The sequence below is a fragment of the Maniola jurtina genome, chromosome 12 (assembly GCF_905333055.1).
Source record: "Maniola jurtina chromosome 12, ilManJurt1.1, whole genome shotgun sequence".
Taxonomy (NCBI): Eukaryota; Metazoa; Arthropoda; class Insecta; order Lepidoptera; family Nymphalidae; genus Maniola; species Maniola jurtina.
Genome location: NC_060040.1, coordinates 14,112,684 through 14,135,501, shown reverse-complemented (window position 1 = coordinate 14,135,501; position 22,818 = coordinate 14,112,684). Strand labels below are relative to the sequence as shown.

The window sequence follows — 22,818 nt, the reverse complement described above, 5'->3', positions numbered from 1 at the left end:
CGTCGATATGGTAGCTAGAGCTTCATCTTTAAATTAATTGCTTGTATTTTTTAAACTGCTTATATTTGTGCATGTTTTGTTTGGTAAAACTTGCCTGGCGTACTTTGGAATTAATAACATCAAGCCGATATGGGAGAGGTTTTAGTCCTTGAGAGTCGAAGATCAGTCAGTTCCCTGAAGCAAATTGTAGGTGCATACTATGTACATAATTTGTCCTGTGAGAAATTAACAGTAGGTATAACCTATGTAACTTACTTGATATAATAAGGCTTCCCTCGGCTATCCAATGCCTGTTCCCAGCCATACGGCAGCTCTTCATCGCCGCTGTCACAGTCCCCGGAAGGCCAGCTCTCCACCGGGGGAAGCCAGCTGGCTGTCCGCGTGATGTGACTGGGAAGAGAGAGAAAAACTAATATTAATAAACGACATTAACTTTGTTTTTGTGCAAATGCAGCTGCTTTTCAGGTAAGTACTTAATTTACATTAACTGTAAACACTGAAAATATAGTGAATAAAGGTATATTCCTCGTCTTAGCCAAACGAAAACTTTTCAAATATATCTTAGGTAGAATTAAACTAGGATTTGCTAGATTTATCACCAAAAGACGTCATTTAACATTTCAAAAGAGGCTTGTTAAGCCTACATCAAGGCCTACATGAATAAAGCCTGATTTGCATTTGAATATTTAGCTTCAACGAGACGCATTGTCTATCGCACCTGCCGTGAAGCAGGGGTACTTTATATAATGACAAGTTTACACAGGTGTGGAAGAGATTGACCCAAAAAGCCGAGCAGATTTTCGGGGCTCTAACTTGAGTAGGGTTATCACAACATTACTCGGAATAGGCATTATATTTTCATGCTTTTCCTCGATCTCCCAGATTCAATTCTCAGTTTTCATATATAACAATTCATCATCATCATCATCATCAGGATGTGGACGTCCACTGTTGGACATAGGCCTTCCCTAAAGAGCGCCACCACACCCGGTCCTCAGCCTTCCTCATCCAGCCACTTCCCGCCAGCCGCTTTATATCGTCGGTCCATCGTGTTGGAGGGCGTCCTACACTACGCTTGTTTAAACGCGGTCTCCACTATATTATATAACAATTACTGGATTAGTATTACTAAGCACAGGTCTCCTTTCTAAATGAGAATTGTTGTTTAGGTAACGCTCCACGCTAAGTGTGGATTGGCAGATTTCACACACCTTTGGCTCTATCACACAATCTGAGGCCCTTTTATGACGCTATCATCGAATGTGAATTTTTTTATTTAGTTTGTTGTTTGGCAAGGCATTCTTTTCCTCATCTGGTGACAAAAAGGCTGGCTCATTTTTCGCGGAACGGATCAGCCTGGATGGCCAGCGCGGAAATGCAGCCAGTATTCTTGGCACCATTCCACGCGGGCATGATTTGTATAGTAATTAGATAAGGTTAGCTCTAAGTTCTATTTAATAAAAAAGACTTCTTCGTATTTCTAAATATTTTTAACCGATTTCAAAAAGGAGGAGATTCTCAATATGTCGGAATCTTAATTAATAATAATGACGATTTGATTCTCGGTTTACTCTCCGATAACCACGCAACGATACTAGGTACATACCTAGTTATATCTAGAACTTAACTTGTAAGTTTAGTTGTAGGTTTAAGATCAATCAAAGAGTTAAGGAAACGGTATAAAGTTAAGTACAGATTCCGATAGGATTATATTCACACACCCTTCCGAAGAAACCATAAAAGCCAATAACAAAATTTCCAACAAGCTTTTCCAGAATATTCCGCGTCCTTGAAAGGGTTTTTAATATTACACACATCTACTACCCTCGGGGACAACAGCACTAGTAAACGAATTTGCACTCTAAAAGTAGAAAAGCAAAGTTTGAATTCCATTGGAAAATATCGTGAAGATTTTCGCTATAATTCCACATCCTCTTCCAATATGGAAGCAATATGTCGGGAATGCAATGCGGTCTCCACCATTTATTACCATTTGGAGGTATTTCGTTAAAATGGATAAAGGTCCTTATTTAGTGACTAGTTCATCGGCCCGGCTTTGCACGGGCTAGCATACACGCACTACACACTGGTACGTGCACTTGGCTAGCGTGGTGGACTATGTCCAACACCTTCTCATTCCGAAAGGAGACCCGTGCTCAGTAGTGAGCCAGTGATGGGCATGATGATGATGACATACCTCAATTCGTAAGTGTAGATATGGAAAAATAATATAGTTAGAATAGAATAGAATTAAATTTATTCATTGGATCAACATACAGGTAATACAAAACACGCTTAAAATATAAAACTTAAAAAAAAAAAACTTAAAATAAAAAATATAAAACTTAAAAACTAACTTAACTTAAACATAGTGTTGTGGTACTACTATATGTTGTGCCAGTTAGTTTGAACTAAAGTTAGGAGAACAAGCAAGTAGGTAAGTAAACGGATTTGGAAGAATAGTAAAGTTAGTTGGAACTATAAAGTTATGAGAAAAAGTAATTAGATAGTAAACGGATTTGAAAAAACAATAAAGTTAGTTGGGACTAAAGTTAGGAGAAAAAGTAAGTGGGTAAGTAAACGGATTTGGAAAAATATTAACTTAGTTCGAACTAAAGTTAAAAAAAAAAGTAATAAGTACTACCTAAGTAGGAATTTAAGCTGACTAACTTATGCCTTAATATTTTGTGCCTAGATACAATTGTTGCGATGGTTTGTAGAAGTCCACACTATATCACAAGGGATGTCGTCTGCAGACTGTATTCCGTCCTAGTTCAGATTCAGAGCGATAAAATATGTCCTCTGGTTATGCTAATTCAATTGGCCGTGCGGTCAGGGTGGCCAGGTATTTGACTTTTACCGGACAGTTTGACCGGACCGGTCAAGTGGTCCCATGAAGACGCCTATATTATAGTTGTGTGCGACAGGTTGTGACATCTATACTAATATTATAAAAAGGAAACCTTTGTATTTTTGTATGTTTGTATTGAATAGGCTCAAAAACTACTGGACCGATTTCAAAATTTCTTTTACCATTACTTAGAGGGATTCTTCCGAATCCGTATAGGCTATTTTTTATCCCGGAAAATCAAAGAGTTCCCACGGGATTTTTAAAAAACCTTTATCCACGCGAACGAAGTCGCGGGCATCAGCTAGTATTTAATATGCTGCATCGTATTGTATGCAATCTCTACATAGTACCTATAAAACAAAGTCGCTTCCCGCCCTCTGTCCACTTGTAAGCTTAGATCTTTTAAACTACGCAACGGAGATTCAAGAGGAAGGGTTATATGCATGGTTTAAAATAATTTTGTGTTATTTGTTCAAATATGACGATATAATTGTTCAAGATGTCGGAAGAAATCAAGCGCATTCCGAGCCTTCATCGAAAATGCTGTCTTATTCTTTTGAAATGTAACATAGTAAATTATTAATCACTCCACTTTGACACCACAATTAGTATTCAATTAGTAGGTATTCGTTTTCGTAAAGAAACGATTCAAAGTGGCCGCCATACAAAACGCACGTACGCGTGTGCACACATTCGTATTTTTACCACTGGTATTTGATGGATTTTTACGAAAATGAATACGAATGAGTGCACAAACGCCCTTAGTAAGGACATAGCTCAGAGTCCGGATTTTGTATTTCAGGGCCTGGCAACCCTACGCACGGTGGCCGAACTTTAAAAGCCCTAATGAGATTTCCCAATCCAATTTATGTGAGACTCTGCTTTTCATTTTGAAATGACGTTTTGAATTTTCTCACTTTAAAAATCTACAAATCCACTTAATTATCTTCTTTTTAAAGTGGTGATAGACTAGGGGTTAAACTTCGGCCTTATATTCGATCCCGGGCACGCACCTCTAAAGTTCACACGCACGCACTGCACCCAATCCGAATCCGACAATCCGGTGTTTGACAACTAGTCAAATCAGTATCTTTTTATCAAACGTCAACACACGCGCTTAGTATGCGAGCTTCTATGAAATACTGGCATGTGACGTCACAATGATTTAACGTGCTTTTTTAGTTTAATCGATAATTTAAAATGGTAATTACACTTACAACTAACAAAGAACGTGGATTTTACGTATATTGGAAGACCCTCTATATAATAACCGTACCTACTTGGCCAGTGGCCTAAACCCTTCTGAAAGGAGACCAAAGGGCCGGCTATTAGATTGATGATGAACATCGAATTCTCCAAATTTTTCTAGCTGGGAATCGAACCCATGACCTTCCCAATCATAAGCCCACAGCTTACCACTGCACCATGAAGGTCAAAGCTTCAAACGATGCCATAAAGCTGTAGCGATCATCCAAGTTCCCGACGTGTATTGAATGTCTTCAGTTATTGCAGGGACTTACTGCCTTAGGCCGCGCTCGCAAAGCTGCCCTTTTACATTTATAACCATATTTAAAACATTTTATATATATAAAACTATTATTTCAAATTAATATTGCAACTGGCCCAATTGTTGAATTTAAAAAAAAAATGGTAGATATTTCTAAAGTCTACTACAGTCATGTGTATTTTTGCAGATTAAATTTTATATTTTGGCTTTTGGTTTCCGATTCAAAAAGGGTCAAAATGGCTTCTATATTTATAATACCTATTTTGATTTAGTTGACCCTATGTAAATATTTGCTTGTGCAGTCTATGGATATTTTGCTTGAAACAAAAAAATTGTTTATTTATTAGATGACTATCTGATGCCCGCAGCTTCGCCCGCATGGACTGGTCAGATCCCCTGCAGCATCAGGATTGAGGAATTGGAATCCAAATTTTGTATGAAACAATGTCGCAAAGTTCCTCTATCGATTAAAAAAGAAATGACGCAAATCGGTTCAGAAATTTCGGAGATTTCGGTGTACATAGGTACAAAAACACAACTCCCTTCTTGAAAGTCGGTTAAAAAAGTAGCCTATGTTACACCCTGGTCAATCCTCTACTTGTATGTGAAAATCCCGTTAAAATCGGTTCAGCCGTTCCGAAGATTAGCCTTTTCAAACAGACAGACAGACAGACAGACAGACAGACAGACAAAAATTTTAAAAACGTGTGATTCAGTTATGGTATCGTTCAAATAACCATATGACCTTAATATGTGGTAGTTATTTCGAAATTACAGACAGACACTCCAATTTTATTTATTAGTATAGATACCCGCGACTACGTATACGTGGATATAGGTTTTTTAATCCCTCGGAAGCTATTTGATTTTCCGGGATAAAAAGTAACCTATGTTAATACTTTTATCCCAAAAATCAAATAGCTGTCTTCATTCTAAATTTCAGCCAAATCTGTCCGCATGGACAAGCATGGACGAGTAAAACACACAGACATACATACATCGATAGTTACCACCCTACTGACAAAGTTGTACACCTGTATCTCCAAGTTATTTAGAATGCGCATCACTTACTACCATTCTATGCTACTAGCATTATACAACGATTTAGTTTATTAGGTAAAAAAAATTGAATGCTTCCATTATGCATATACCTTTAGTATTCCATGTTAGGGAATTGGATTAGGCGGGAAAGGCTGTAAGAAGGTATTACGGGCGGACGGACGGCAATGCGATTATTACATACAATCGACAAGATTATCGACGGTAGATTGTTTTATAAAAAGGTCCACGGTTCGATTCCCCGTTGGAGCAATTTGGGAAATCATATTTTCTAAATTGGCTCAGTTTTCCTCCTGAAAAAACAGGCCAGAGAGAAGGTTTTGCTGCCTAACTTTTGCGTTGTATGTGTAGACTAAATGATGCTCGCGGCTTTGTCCGCTTGCATTTAGGTTTTTTTGAATCCCAAATTAAAAAATTTAATTTTCCAAAATAAAAAGTAACATAGGTATCATCCATTTCCAGGATACAATTTATCTACGTATCAAACAGATCATGCGGCGAATTTATTCGCGTGGGTTTAGGTTTTTTTTAATCACATGGGAATTCTCTGATTTTCCGGTACAGGAAGTAGCTGATATCTGTCTTCGGTATGCAAGCTATCTCTGTGACAATTTTGGTCAGAATCAGTTAAAAGGATGAGTCGTGAAAAGGTCGCTACAACAGCCACCTTAGGTTGTATGACTTGAAAACGGGTGTTCTTCTGTTCACCCCGGACTTGAAAACACAATATACAAATTCGGTATACTAAGCCTTTATGTTTCTTTGTGACATTTTACTGGAATCGCTTGGTTGATTGGTAATTAGTCGCGGCCGAAGGCTTCTACTCGTACTAGACGAGAAAAAGAATACCCGACTCAGTTTGTTGTAGGCTCTTCTCAGACTTGGGCGCGTTTGGAACCCTCGTAGCTTTAGTTTTAATCACCACTATATCATTGTTTGACAATCAGAAATTGTAAAATAGTACCCAATTTGAATAAATGACTTTGACTTTGACTTAGATCAAAGAAAAATTAGTTTATTAAATTTCCTATAATTGGTCCTGATAGGAATCAACCCGGAACGTCCCATTTATAACACTAGCGCACCAGAACCTCCCGTTTATGAAAACGGCTCGCACCATTGCTCTTAAATAATAATAATAATGATAATAATTTTTATTTCAGGCAATATAAGTCACAAGACAACCCATAACAAACAAAAAGAAAAAACACAAAATAATAAACGGCATAATGTAGATATAGTAAAAACTCATCTAAATAAAGCTCTCTCTAAATTAAATCTCTGAAAGTATATTGCTGGCTCTTCTCAATAGAATTTTCTTTCCAAATCAGTGGTAGAGTCCTGATATAGCATAAATGGCATAAGTTTTCCTACACGAAGTTATACATACAAATTTGTCCTTGCCGTCATGTTGGCATCATTGCAGACTACACGATAATAAACCCTAAGCTCTAAAGAATAAAGCAAGCAAAGCAATGGTGCCAACTTCACAAGATAGTGAACGGTCTGTACCTATCGTTCTATTTCATTCCATTCTTTTTCTTTTCCATTTCATTTCAGAAGCCGCTTAAATGCTAACATTGTTTTGACAAAGGTCTGGACTTTTTGTTATTCCTAATTATAAAACTTATCAACAATTCCGAATTTCCTTGAAATAATGATAAATGGATGTGTCGGTCTGGCGAACAATAACAAGATTTTTGCGACGGAATATTTTAATCATTATTCAGAGTACCGAAATATTTTTCCACTTTTTCAGTTGGGTTAAAGGTTTTATTTTCATATCCTAATGTAGAGTCCAAAAGAAAATGGGGACCCATAACTTATCTTGAATTACGGCGTTCATTTTCTTTTGAACTTTTGTTCTTTTTAGTCAGATTGTTTATTTTTAAATAAAATAGATAAAATCTACTCTACATTTAAAAACGGGCCAAGTGCGAGTCCCACACCGAGGGTTCCCCGTACTCGGGTATTTTTTTACATTTTGCATGATAAATCAATAACTTTTAGATTGTACAGGTAAAGCCCTTTCATATGATGCCCTACTTGGTATAGTTATCTAACTTTGAAAATTGAAACACATTTTAATTTTTTTTTTGTATGATGTAACCATAAATTCTCTGTTTTCGTATTTTTCCTTTACTTGTGCTATAAGACCGACCTACCTAAAACATTTCATGATTCTAGGACAATGAGAAGTACCTTACAGGTTTTCTTTACAGACACGCCAGACGGATGGACGGACGGACGGACAGACGGACAAACAGACAGACAAACAACAAAGTAATCTTATAAAGGTTCCGTTATCCTTTCGAAGTACGGAACCTTAAAAAGTTGCCTTCTAAAATGAATATGTACCACCTCTTTAGTAAGATTCTATTTCAAGCACCTTTTCTTTTCCAGTGTACTTTCCCTCGCATTTCACAGAATTAAATCAAAACTCATTTCCAAAATCGATTCACGAACTCGTCACATTTCCTTGGAAAAGCCTTCTTTATTATTTTTCAAATCAAAACAGATCGTGTTAAGAGTAATGGGGTAAAGCTTCAAAACGATAGGTATATTGGGTCTTTTAAACAAATTGCAAATTTTCCACAGCCTGCAAATCCCTGCCTGCAAAGAGCAAATTTGCCCGCGACTTTGTCCGCGTTGATTTAGATTGTATTATTTGAAAATCCTGTGTAAACTATTTGTTATCCGTAATAATAAAACCGGTCAAGCACGATTCGGGTTCGCCCACGAAGAGTTCCGTATACATGGTTTTAATTATTTTTAGCGGCCATTTTGAAATTTCTTATTAATTGTTGTTATAGTAGCAATAAAAATACATAATCTGTGAAAATTCCAACTTTCTACGGAAGGGAAGGGCATAACAGATAACAATGTTATTCTGTTGCAGGTTTTTTTGTTTCGGTATTTATCTTTGGTAATCAGTCTTTGATAATAATCAATACGTATTAGGAACTGGTATTTAATAATTAAATTTAAAAAAAATTTAATATGCATAAAGACCGATCCCCCATCTTGCCCCCTGAGTAGGGTAGGATGGGATACTTTGAATGGGCTTGTGAGCAGATGGAGCTTTATGTTTATTGTGAGAATTTTACGAGTAGTAACAGGGTCCCTAAAAACCCTAAAAAGTACCCTAGTAATCCTAAAAAGTAACCTATTTCATTCTCCATCAATGCCATCACGTCAAAACGTGGCTCCGTTACGGTTACAGCAAAAAAACACTTTTGCATTTATAATATATACGAGTATAAGCCGGATTTGTATTTTGTAGAGCCTGTTGTGTTTTTAATTAAATCGCCCTTGATTATGGTAATTTGTTGGAAACTCAAATGTTTTCTTCTTTATGGAGCTTACATCCTTTGGCAAGCTTTTGCTTAGTCAAATATTGTCCACAGTATATTCTTTGGTAGCTTTTGCCCACGACTTCGTCCGTGTGAAGTTAGGTTTATAAAAATTCCGTGGGAGCTTTTTCAATATCCGGAATAAAAAGTATCCTATATCCGTCTCCGAGGTGCAAGTTATCCCTGTATGCACCAAATAAGTAGACGATACCCGCTTATCCACATGGATTATTATACCTACTTCATCCACATGGATTTATTTAACTCTTTAATTTTTCTTTAACTTCGTGAGCTTTTGGCTTCGCGCTTTACAAAAACACAGACGACACGACAGACAATAGACAGAGTACGACAGACAAGACTGCGTGGAATCGTGGTGCTCAGATTTCGTTATGGGCCTTATTTGACCCTTATGCATTATTAGATGACAGGCAGACAAACATACCTACCTAACATACCTGGAGACATTTTTCCTATTGATGTTAGGGGATTGTACAGAAAGCCTAGGTAAATTTTGAAATAAAAAATATTTTATACATTGCCTGAATGTTTTAGGTATTCTGTAGAATGCCAGGCTACACAGATTGAGGGCAACATATACAAGGAAACTAGGCATTGTATATTTCCGGTAACATCAAAAATGCGTAAAAACTAGCCCATATCCATTAGCAACGTGTGCGCGTAGCAATGACCCAAAAACCGTTTCCTACATTAAGGTAGTGTTTTCGTATTGTAGTCGTAGCAAAAGACTGGAAATGTAAGCTGCAGCTACAATGTATTGTGAATAGGCGCAAAATGTCCATTATTTATATTTTCATCCATTCTTACAGACTTTGTGAAAGTGACCTAAAAACTCCAGCCTAGGACAGTTGTCCAACCGCCGACGATTAGCGAGAAACGAGTTAAACTAAAAACTAGAATAATTAGGTGTAGTTCGTGACAGGTCGACATGGCAATCGGGGTATAAGGCGGGGAGACGCCTTATAATGCGCGGGCGCAGCGCTGAGCTGGGCGTCCCCCCGCCTTAAACCCCGATTGCTATGTTAACCTGTCGCGAACTATTATAGGTCGTGAAAGGACGAAATAAGCCTAAAATCAATTGGAACGAGTTGGCGAGCAACGAGTAGCAAATGAGTGATTGATATATTATTTTGACGATTCAAAAGCACTTGTAAAAGTTTACTTTAATATAAAGTTAAAAACTAAAACCCGACTGCGATCGTCTTAATGAACGCTGAAATATTAGAGGAAAATTGTTTTTCTGTCGCTTGGTATATTAAAATGCTGTTTTACATTTTTAACCCCCGACCCAAAAAGAGGGGTGTTATAAGTTTGACGTGTGTATCTGTGTATCTATGTGTCTGTGTATCTGTGTATCTGTCTGTGGCATCGTAGCGCCTAAACGAATGAACCGATTTTAATTTAGTTTTTTTTGTTTGAAAGGTGGCTTGATCGAGAGTGTTCTTAGCTATAATCCAAAAAAATTGGTTCAGCCGTTTAAGAGTTATCAGCTCTTTTCTAGTTTTCTTGTAGAAAAGAAGGTTAGATAACCGTTAGGTTCATAATATTATGTCAATTGACAAATGTCAAGCTGTCAAGATGGACGTTGCATAGATACATAATTATAATTATTTATTTGAAAATGATGTTTTGGAAAACTCGGATGCTCGGATCATCGATGTATACTTTGGATCGTAGGCGCGTAATAGTCCAAGAAAATCGGTTCAGCCGTTTGAAAGTTATCAGGTCTTTTCGGTCTTTTCTAGTTACTGTAACCTTCACTTGTCGGGGGTGTTATAAATTTTTAATTTACACTTGTTATATATTCATGAGCTCAGAATTTTCTCCTCTTTCATTTGACATCCCACTCGATAAAATAGCAAAAAAAATTTTTTCGGAGACCTCCACTTTTTTTGATGTAACATCCGTCAATTTTTTTCGTATAAAATACAGCCTATGTCACCTGAACCTTTACAACGAATCAATTGACACCTCAATCATCAAAATCAGCCCAATAGTTTAGGCACTACGGTGGAACACAAAGAATTTGGATACAAACATACATACACACATACATACATATATTATAGACTGCTAAAATCATAACACTTTTGGCTTTGCCGCAGTCGGATAAAAAATATATTCTATCTATTCTACAGTTTTGTCGCTGGGCTATCAGCAGTAGCGTGAGTATTATCTTAGAATTATTTAATACACAAATAATACCAATAATAAAGCTACCTGATGAGAAAAACATTTTGACTGTCGATCCAGAAACAGTTTTTTTCACAAGTTCCAGATATTCTAGATCTAGAGCTTTAATTAAAGTTTGCGTTGGCGTAGCAGTGACCTAAATCCCTGGGAATAAAGTTCACCCAGTCAGAGACAATAGTATAAAGTAATCCTAGGAGAGATAGGAACAATGCTGCTAATCCGCTATTGTTGCGACTGCGTGCTGCCTTGAAAGGGAGAGCTGCAGGTTATTTTAAAATCTTTTAGAGTTTCGCTACTTTTCCAAACTGCCTCTGCCAGGTTCGAAACTGCAAGACCCATTAGACCTGCTGGACATAGGTCTCTTGTGGGGACTTCCACACGCCAAGGTCTTCCGCCGCACGAATCCAGCGGCTCCCTACGAATCGTTTGATGTCATCTGTTCATTTAATGAGGGGGTCTTCCAACGCTACGCTGCGCAACAATGTCGCCCATCTTAGGAGCCCAACGTCTAATGGTTTTTTGAACTATGTGCACTGCCCATTGCCACTTCAGCGTTGCAACCTTTTGAGCTATGTCGGTTACTCTGAATCTCCTAACTTCTTATTTGATCTCGTAGAGAAACTCCAAGCATAGCTCTCTCCATCACCCGCTGAGTGACTATGCTTTCGTATGAGGCCCATAGATAGCTACGCTCATAATATTATGAGTCTATACAAGTCTTAGTAACAATGAATATACTACAGGTTTATTCTCTTTCCTATCGAGGTTTAGAAAGTTATTCAAAGTCAAAGTCAAAATCATTTATTCAAAGTAGGTACTATTGTGCTCCTTTTGATGGTCGAAATTGTTAAATTTGTAAAATACAGTGGTGATAATTAATTACGTAACTTAAAACTAAAGCTACGAGGGTTCCAATATTCCTATCAAGAAGTAACATAGAGCTTAGCAGTGGGTTTTATTGGAATTACATCTCGATTTAAACATTATCACGGAACCATGGGAATCAAATGGCAGTCGCACAGTAACTCAACAAGGGTAGGAAAGGATTCGGGATCGTTCCCCGGGGCGAGTTTAATTCGATCACCTGCTGAATTGTGGGTAGGTGCCCCGGGATACAGGACTGCTTTATGTGACATTTCTAACGCTTTATTATAGACATACTGATAATAATGTTTATAAGAAAGTTTTATTTGTTCACTACTAGCTGACACCCGTCCGCGTGGATTTGGGATTTTCAAAATCCCGTAGGAATTCATTGATTTTCCGGGATAAAATATAGCCTATGTGTTAATCCAGGGTATAATCTATCTCTATTCCGAATTTCAACCATATCCGTTCAGTAGTTTTTGCGTGAAAGAACAAACATACACACAAACATATACACAGACATACACACAAACTTACGCCTTTATCTATATCTATACTAATAAATAAAATTGGAGTGTCTGTCTGTAATTTCGAAATAACTACCTCATATTAAGCTCATATGGATATTTGAACGATACCATAACTGAATCACACGTTTTTAAAATTTTTGTCTGTCTGTCTGTCTGTCTGTCTGTCTGTCTGTCTGTTTGAAAAGGCTAATCTTTGGAACGGCTGAACCGATTTTGACGGGACTTTCACAGGCAAGTAGAGGATTGACCAGGGCGTAAAATAGGCTACTTTTTTAACCGACTTTTAAAAAGGGAGTTGTGTTTTTCTACCTATGTACACCGAAATCTCCGAGATTTCTGAACCGATTTGCGCCATTTCTTTTTTAATCGATAGAGGAACTTTGCGACATTGTTTCATAAAAAATTTGGAGTCCAACTCCTCAATCCTGATGCTGCAGGGGATCTGACCAATCCACGCGGGCGAAGCTGCGGGCATCAGCTAGTAGTAAATATAATTAATTATAATCGCCTAAGTCCTTCTTATTCTGAGAGGAGATCCATTCTCAGTAGTGGGCCAGCGGCGGGTTGAGATAATGATAATGAAATTAGAAAGATTATCATAAAAGTTTTAGTTAGGTATAATGTTTTCTGCGCAAAAGAACAGCAAAATTTTTATATTAATATTTTGATAGAAACTCTCTAAAGATCTGTCCAAAATTAATTTATTCGAGAAAATAAAATACAAATCAGTGTTTTAGGTAAATATTTTTCAACCCTTTTCCGATTGAAGTCTCCTTTTTCTAGGGTTCCGCACCCGGAGTGTGCTAACAGGATCCTATACTAAGCCTTCGCTGTCCGTTGTCTGTCTGGCTGTATACTGACAGATTGATGTCAGCGGGCTGTATCTCATGAACTGTAATAGTAGAGAGATGAAAGGGATTTGAATATTTTACTATGGAGCCTAGCCTGCCTTCTCTAAATATAAATAGTCCAACATTTTCTTTTTTTTTTTCAAAATCGCGGCCACATTATAAAACTTGTAAGTATTAATCAATACAATTTTACGAGTTTTATACATGGCCGCTGTTTTGGAAACAAATGAAAATAGCAATACGGTAGGCCAAATTCTTCAAATCCCTTTTCACAGAGTGTTTTGTTTTCTATTGCCGCTAAGTTTAACAACAAATAATAAAAGTTCAAACAATTTAAAAAGATATAATCTTGTACGTTTGTACGGAACTCAACGTGTGCGCATTCAACTCGCACTTGGCCGATTTTATTTAATTATGATTTGCAGCCATGATATCTGGGGACGCCTACGTTTTAATTAATTATCGTCTACGCTCGAACCAGTCATCCGATATTTATTTTTAACAAATTGATTACATGATTAATTAATTTTTTTTTAGCTAACAAAAAAGAGAAAATTGGATTCATTAATTGCAGGGGTTGCTGTGTAAAACGATTTAACACCCTAGTGGTTAAGACTTCGGTCTCCTATTCGGAAGTCCGGGGTTCGATTCCGGGCACGGATCTCTAATTAGGTAGTTACTTTAACGGTGAAGAAAAGTCGTCAGGGAACCCGCATGCTTGGGTCTCAAAGGTGTGTGTACTGTGAAGTCTGCCACTCCGCACTAGGCCAGCGTGGTGGACTAAGACCTAAACTCTTCTTATTCTGCTCGTAAACAATTACGTAACAATTATAATCCAACGGGCAGGGTTGGCATTGTTCTAAACAAATGTTCAAAACAGGAGCTTTAAAGATGTTTAAAATTTAAAAGAAAAAAAACATGAACATATTTTGATCCTGTTTTAAAAATAATGTTTTAACTGTTTTTTTCTAACCCTATCATCGCATTAATTACTTAATGATTATTGAAATTGCGACCTTTCGGATTCAACCGTTAAGTTACCGAGGTAGATGCTTTTGACGATTCAAAAGTACTTGTAAAAGTCTAATTGAATAAAAGTATTTTGATTTTTTTATTGAATTTTGAATGTTCCAAAGAGCTTTCATAAAAAAAGAGAGAGTTTCAACTAATTCCTTCAAATTATGTGAAAAACATTTGTTGAACATAAAAAATGCTGAAACGTTGTTTTCAGGGCGTGCTAATGGATTTCCGATGTCCTCCATTAGTGTAGTGAGTTTAACTCAGTCCGGACACTCGGTTTATCTGTTCTGATAGCTACTGGTAATTTTAAAAGAGCTCTGTAGGACATCGAGGAACCCTTATAGTTTCATCCAGTCTGCCTGTCCATCTATCCGTCAGTCAATCCAGTCCGTTTCCGTCCGTCCGCCCAATTCATCTATCCGTTGTCCGTCTGTCTGTCTATCCTTCTGTCAGTCCAGTCCGTCATCTGTCCAGCTGTCTGTGTTTCACAGCTATTCTAAAAATAAACTAAGTATAAGAGCTTTAAAGTTTAAAAGTACAGTTACAGCCTCAGACGCGAAGGGTTCCATACCATACTGCAAGAAATAACACTTTTTTGGTGGCCATATCAAATTTTTTATTATTTGTTCTTATATAGCGGCAATAGAAATACCTACACATTTTTTGAAAATTTCAATTCTCTACATACCTATTACGGTTCATGAGATACAGCCCGCAAAACTGACGGACGGACAGTGGGGTAGTAGGGTCCCGTTGGCACCCTTCGGATACGGAACCCTAAAAAAGTGAAAACAAGCAGATTCTGATTTATTCCAGAAATATTATGGTGCTTCAATAAAGAAGGAACATCTCTTTCAAAAATGTACTATCCAAAACGAATTAGTGCTAACTTTCTGTATCACATTCGTCCCCAACTCAGTAATTAGAGGCCGAACTTAATTACGTGGCCATCTCGAGGCCATGCCTCGGAAATTGAATATGAACCTAAACACCCAAGGGATACGCCATAAAGTCGCTTGACAGTGTATCATACACGTACGAGTATATTGTACACAAAGTTTAGTGGTCCGAATCTGTGTCAGATGAGGCCAGGGATACCATGTAACCAAAACATTAGGAAAGACACCTAAAAATGTGCAAGGATAGATTGAATTGTGTGTGTATGTGTGTGTAAGTGTATCCGTGTGTGTGGGTGAGTGTTGATGTATTTCTGTGAGGAATATGAGTGTGATAAACAACCAATGGAATCAATTCAATTTTATATCTTAAGCTTTGTTCATTAATTTTATTACTAAGCTCTTTTTTATGCCTCAAAAATAACTCCACTAAATTCAACGTCAATAATTAAGTTTAGTAAATTGGATGAACTGGGAGAACAACAGAGGCAAAATCATCCAGGAAAAGTGTAAATTAAAATTTATAGACCCCCGACAAGTGAAGGTAAATAGAAAAGCGCTGATAACTTTCAAACGGCTGAACCAATTTTTTTGGATTATAGCTAAGAGCTAAGAAATAGCGGTTCATTAGTTTAGGAGCTACGATGCCACAGATATACAGATACACACGTCAAACTTATAGCACCCCTTTTTTTGGGTCGAGGGTTAAAAAGCAATATGCTCCCACAGCAACAAAAACGCATAATATAATAAAATCTTTGGAAAAATCAGGAAAGAAAACTACTCTGTGAAAATGAGGATGAATGGCAAACTTAGTGTGAAATAAATACCGCTCCGGCAAGTGGTTTTATGGCAAAGGTTTCGGGCAAAATGATCTGCAGTTTTGTTGTTTCGCGGTAATGTGATACGCTTGGACGAGCTCTCCCTCTTTTCTGTTTTGATTTTATTTACTCTTTGTTTATCCACGCTTTTTCAATTTTTATATAATTTTGTTACTAGAATGTATGTCACTTTCTTTAATTTTCACTCCATAACAAGTATAAAGTCTTCAATTCGTCGATTCCCCAAAGCCTTGTCTAGCCTAAGTATAGCAGGGCAGTCGTGTTTTAAATTTTGTTTTAATTATTATTTACTAGAGGATGCCCGCGACTTCGTCCGCGTGGATTTAGGTTTTTAAAGATCCCGTGGGAACTGTTTGATTTTCCGGGATAAAAAGTAGCCTATGTCAATTACAGGGACGTAAGCTACCTCGGCACCAAATTTCATACAAATCGGTTAAGAGGATTTTTGGGAATCCCGTGGGAACTCTTTGACTTTCCGGGTTAAAAAGTAGCCTATGCCCGTCCCCGGGATATAAGCTAACCCTGTACCAAATTTCGTCAGAATCGGTTAAACTGTTGGGCCGTGAAAAGGTAGCAGACAGACAGACACACTTTCGCATTTATAATATTAGTATGGATGTATGAGGGACAATATTATTCGTATGAATATATCCGTATACAAGCTAGTGGTAGCATGCGACTGAGAGATGTATGTTTATTATTTCCGATTCGATTCCGATTCGAGGGAATTTCATACATGTTTGAAATTGCAACTAGTAGACCGATAGATGGAATTCATACATTGATTCATATTGCAGTGCCTTAGACGGGTCAATATACCTAATACGGAATAATTTCTAACTTAAAGTTTAAGGTTCTTTATGGTCAATGAATTCATATCAACCTAAATGCACCCTTTCTTTTATTAATTGAAAATGTTACGATAAAACTTAAAACTTTTGTTCTAATTAATGATTCCATTTTGTTCATAACATGATTAAAAAAACTGACAGCGAGCGCATTTTTAATATCTTACCCGACATGTTGACGACTTGCTAAACTTAAAGCTTCCAATTTACTCAAATCAAGTTGAAACTTCCGGCTGAACCAATCTCCTTCACATCAAAGTGTAGCAAGCAATAAAATCCAGATGAAACTGGCTCGAACCGCCTCGAACAAGCAAAAGCTAGTTCAAACTGGATTTGATGAAGTGGTGTGCTTCGCTTCAGCGTTTTTCAATTACATTTCAGGAACGAGCATGATTTGTATGCGCATATGCTTCCCACCGATATGCTCGTATGCTAATGCAATTGAAGATGGAACTAATAAAAACATTCCTGTATCGCTTGGACTAGTTAAGACTTTGGCCTCCTATTCTGGGGTTGGATCCCCCACCTCGAACATTTTGGAGTTACGTGCGCTTTAAGCAATTAATATACTTTAACAATGAAGGAAAACATGGTAAGGAAATCTGCATGTCTGAGAGATCTACATAATGCTTTGATGATGTACAAATGATGTATAAAGTTAAAGTTAATGATGTATAAAGTCTGTGGTGGAATATGATGAGCTAAACGTTTCTTATTCTGGGAGGAGGCCGTACTTAGCAGTGCATATTAGCATATTTTTATTCATCAGTTTGACAAATGCCAAACGACAAATGCATATATTTTTATTCATCAGTTTGGCAATTAAAAGGGCCGTTTTTTCAATCGGAAAATAACTTTTATCTGAGGAATTTTGACGTATTGACAGATTTCCTATACAAAAATTGTCAAACCCTTAAAATCTTGTATAAAAGTTATTTGACGATTGAAAACTATTTCTATCCTGTACGCTGAATTAGCTTTTGAGGCATGGCCAATCCCTAGTTTGTTTGATGTTTGTTTGCAAGTAAAACATAATAACTCAAGAACTACAAAAGATTTTTTCATGAAATTTGAGATTCTAAACATTCAAATAGATCTTAATAGATATGCGAAATTAAAAAAGTGTAGGTATAATAGTTTCTGAGTTATGGGGAGGTCAAAAGTAGCTTGAGATGGTTCGTGTAAAATAACACACTGGCCGTCTGTCGCCGTTCTTATAAGATTCTTATTTGAACTTGGCAACGACACACGACCGTGTGTCTTGATTTACAAAACAATTTTTTAAAAAGCTACTTTCGTGAATCTCAACCAAGCTTTGTGCTTGTGTCGACCTGCTGTAACAATGCATGTTGCAGCTTAATTCCATTTAGGAATGTGGAATAATTCCATGAAATGTGGAATATTAGGTCGCGGTGCATTTAGTGGAAGCGGAATTTTACTCCATACTATACAGCTCATGCTCCTATGACTTTGTGCCTTTGATGTGGCATGACAAAGAAAAAGGGCTGCTTTGGGGTTCTATTAGTAATTAGGTACATTTCTATTACCATTATCACCTCCATTGAACTAAATTAGTATACCTATAGCATGGCTATTTCTACACAAGTGTAAATTAAAAATGTACAACACCCCCGACAAGTGAAGTTTACAGTAACTAGAAAAGAGCTGATAACTTTCAAACGGCTGAACCGATTTTCTTAGATTATAGCTAAGAACACTGTCGATCAAGCCACCTTTCAAACAAAAATAACTAAATTAAAATCGGTTCATTAGTTTAGGAGCTACGATGCCACAGACAGATACACAGATACACACGTCAAACTTATAACACCCCTCTTTTTGGGTCGGGGGTTAAAAAGGAAAAGCTGACTGACTGACTCATCAACGCATAGCTCAAACTACTGGACGGATCGGTCTGGGCATACAAATAAAATTATTGTGATGATGTAGACATCCGCTAAGAAAGGATTTTTAAAAATTTAACCCCTAGGGGGGTAAAAGCGTCTTTGACCACTAGGCCACGGTTCACTTAATCTGTTCTGTCTTTTTTGGGCAGTCGTATAAAAAATCCAAAACATTTTAATTTATCTTACGATTAAATAGATGAAGAGAAAATACAATCATTTAGAAAAGTCTTAAGTTTCACAAGGGATTCGGATTTGTAATAAGAGTGCTTCTCCCCGGGAAACGTCTCAGATTGCCTCCTCAGTCCTCAGCACTCTTCGGAACAAGTTGAATGATAGAGGGAAAATTAAAGTTTGCTCAGAATCTAGTTCCGGTTGGTCTCATGTAAATTGGAGTAGATAATCTACTGCGATGAGAAATTGCAGAATTCTATTTTATGTCTTATTTTTACCCGACTACGGCAAAGCCGAAAGGAAGGGTTATGATTTTAGCAGTCTATGTATGTATGTATATAATTGTATGTATGTGTGTATGTATAGATGTGTGTGCGTATGTCTATTTGTATCCAGATTCTGTGTGTTCCACCGTAGCGGCTAAACTACTGGGCCGATTTTGTTGAATGAGGAGTCAATCGATTCGTTGTAAAGGTCCGGGGGACATAGGCTATATTTTATACGAAAAAAATCGGCCAGACGGATGTTACATCAAAAAAAAGTGAGTGTCTTAAAAAAAATTATAACCAAGGTTTTATATCGCTAGTTAGCTACCTCATAGTAATAGCACAGTTTTACGATGTTTAAACCTGTGGTAATAGTAAAATGATTATGGCGTTTAAGGAGGACGCGGGCAAACCTAGAATGGCCTTATAATAGGCTAATATACGCCAAGAACTCTAATTTTCCGGGATAAAGAGACCCTATGTCATTCTCCGGGATGCAAGTTGCTTTGTATCTTTCGTCAAAATTGCTTTAACGGATGGGCCGTAAAAATAAGCAGACAGACACACTTTCTCCAATAATTTTACTTAGAATGGATGGACATCATTACAGAACAGATTAAGGGTATGGGTTTAACAAGCGTAAATTAAAAATTTATAACACCCCCGACAAATGAAGGTTACAGTAACTAGAAAAGAGCTGATAACTTTCAAACGGCTGAACCGATTTTCTTGGATTATTGCTAAGAACACTCTCGATCAAGCCACCTTTCAAACAAAAAAAAAAACTAAATTAAAATCGGTTCATTAGTTTAGGAGCTACGATGCCACAGACAGATACCTACACAGATACACACGTCAAACTTATAACACCCCTCTTTTTGGGTCAGGGGTTAATAAAAACTGCTTCCATCTTAGACTGCATCGTTACTTACCACCAGGTGTAATCACAGTTGAATGCTAACTTTTGATTATTATTTTTTTAAATACCAATATTATATTGTACAAAACATTTATCTTCTAGGTACAACCTCCCGGCTCACGGGTCAAAGTGGTAAACTGGTGTAACCCAGTTAACTTCGGAGGTAGGAGATAAATAAACAGACACCGGCACCCCACAACGCTTGTGAATAAACATTTTGAAATTGCTATCGCTTTTCACTGAACAAGTATTGTGTCGACAAAGCCGTTTTCACAGTCTGAAAATGATACACTTCAATTGAATATGCGAATAAGTAAATTAAAGATAACCAAAATTCAATTACAATTAATGTAAAGCCCATTTTAGGGACTTTGTCTGTGTTAGTGTTGGCTGGCGGGCGTGCTCTGCCTTATTGGAGTTTTTTTTTTTTGTTAAAACTGACTGGAAAGCGCTCTAAGGGGGTGCCGTGCGTGTGTCGGCGAGCGCCGGCACAGACGGGGTCCATAATTGTATAGTTTAACTAACTTGTTAAAAATAACTACAAACTTGACATTGGCTAATCTTTGCAAAGCCAGACGAGAGAAAAAAAAAAGCCCATTTTATGTTAGGGGTGAAAAATACAAACCACAGAATATTAAATAGGTGCTAGATTTAGAATGATGTCCGCAACATCAACCACACGGATTTAGGTTTTTTGAATAATTCCGTGGGAGATCTTTGTTTTCCGGGACAGAAAGCAGTTTATGTCCTTTCCCGGGATGCAAGCTACTCGTACCTCTGTATCTTTGTCAAAATCGGCTTAACGAATGGGCTGTGAAACCAGCGGCTAAACGAATAGGCTGTGAAATCAGACAGATTTAATTTGCAAGGTTCGCCGTACTACGTCCGGGCTCACGGGGTGAAATGGTAAACTGGTATAACCCAGTTAATATCGTAGGTAAAGGATAAATATACAGACGACGGCACTCCACAATGTCGACGCCTGTCTTGTGAATAAACATTTTGGAATTGTTATCGCTTTTCATTATGTTGTGTCGACACCGTTTTCACAGTTTGTAATTTGATACACTTTAATTTAATGTGTGAATAAGTCAGTTAAGATAACCAAAATTTATTCAAGCACCAACCAAAATTTAGCTTTTAACACTTTTTTTGTCATGGCAGCCATTTTTACCCGACTACGGCAAAGCCGAAAGGAAGGGTTATGATTTTAGACTCTGTGAACAACTCTCTAACTACATATTACGATTATTCTACCTAATAATATGGTTCACAAGATACAGCCCGCTGACAGACAGACAGACAGACGACCGGACGGATAGCGGAGACTTACGTAATAGGGTACCGTTGGCACCCATGAGTACGGAACTGTCATGATTTTCCAAATAATAGTATGTTGTTATGATTTTAAAATTGAGGGTGTGTGATTTGGCTTAAATAATTTATTGTTTTGGTCAAATCACATACTTTTTTACAATTACTTGTAGCTTGGAGAGAATCTCATTGGACGGATTTTTAAAACGATCTCATTGGTCAATTCATTGTTTCGGTATTATTTTAATATTGAGGTTGTGATTTGACTAAATAATTTATTGTTTGAGTCAAATCAGATACTTTTTATAAAATTGCAGGAATCTCATTGGATAGAATTTTAAGAGGATCTCATTGGTCAATTCAGTATTTCGTTAGAATTAGAAAAATGAGAGTGTGTGATTTGACGTAAATAATTTGTTGTTTCAGTCAAATCACATACTTGTTTTGACAACTGCAGTGAATTTTAGAAAGAATCTCATTGGATGGAATTTTAAAAGGTTCCCATTGGTCAATTCAGTTTAAGTTCAGTCCAATCACAGACTCTTCTCAGTTCAGTAATTTAATGAATGGAAAATAGGATATTAAGGCCGGAGGCTGACTACTTTTAGTTAGTTCTTGTCGAGCATTCAAACAGAAAAATTGTGAAGAAGTGTATTCCTTAAGTAACAAACAAGCTGTATGTAAATCAAGTAATGTAATATATAATTAATATTGATTCAAGGAAGAAGTTTTATTATAGAACCCTAATAAGTGAAACAAACACAACACCTCGCTAATAAAATGGGTGACGTTAACTCGTGGGTAATGTGACAGGTACCACTACCCCGTGTTCCAAGTTACATGAGGACAGAGATTTGTTACAATGACATATTATAATGTATGACATATGTAATGTAAGTAATAAGTATACTGTGACCTGTTATTTGTAATGAAATAGGGAGAGAAAGAAATAGAAAAGTTGTATATCCAAACAAGCATTTACAAAGTGCTTTTGAATCACCATATATATATATACTAGCATCAGTGGTACCGCCGATGCGGTGCCGGTCTTTCAGGAATGTCCATCCGTCCGTCCGTCTGTCCGTCCGTCCGTCCCGTCTGTAAAGAAAACCTATAGGGTACTTCCCGTTGACCTAGAATCATGAAATTTGGCAGGTAGGTAGGTCTTATAGCACAAGTACAGGAATAAACCTGAAAACCGCGAATTTGCGGTTACATCATAAAAAAAATTAAAATGTGTTTCAATTTTCAAAGTAAGATAACTATACCAAGTGGGGTATCATATGAAAGGTCTTTACCTGTACATTCTAAAAAAGATTTTTATTTATTTTTAAGCATGATGGTTTTTGATTTATCGTGCAAAATGTGGGAAAAATACCCGAGTACGGAACCCTCGGTGAGCG

General features: G+C 37.1%; 1 protein-coding gene across 1 annotated transcript in view; it reads right to left on the bottom strand.

Moving 5' to 3' along the window:
- Positions 1-22,818, bottom strand: part of LOC123870540 — a 174,448-nt gene that overhangs the window by 12,987 nt on the left and 138,643 nt on the right. The window contains exon 3 of the mRNA XM_045913891.1: positions 256-390. Coding sequence (XP_045769847.1) covers positions 256-390 — 135 coding nt within the window. The remainder of the gene's footprint in view (positions 1-255; positions 391-22,818) is intronic.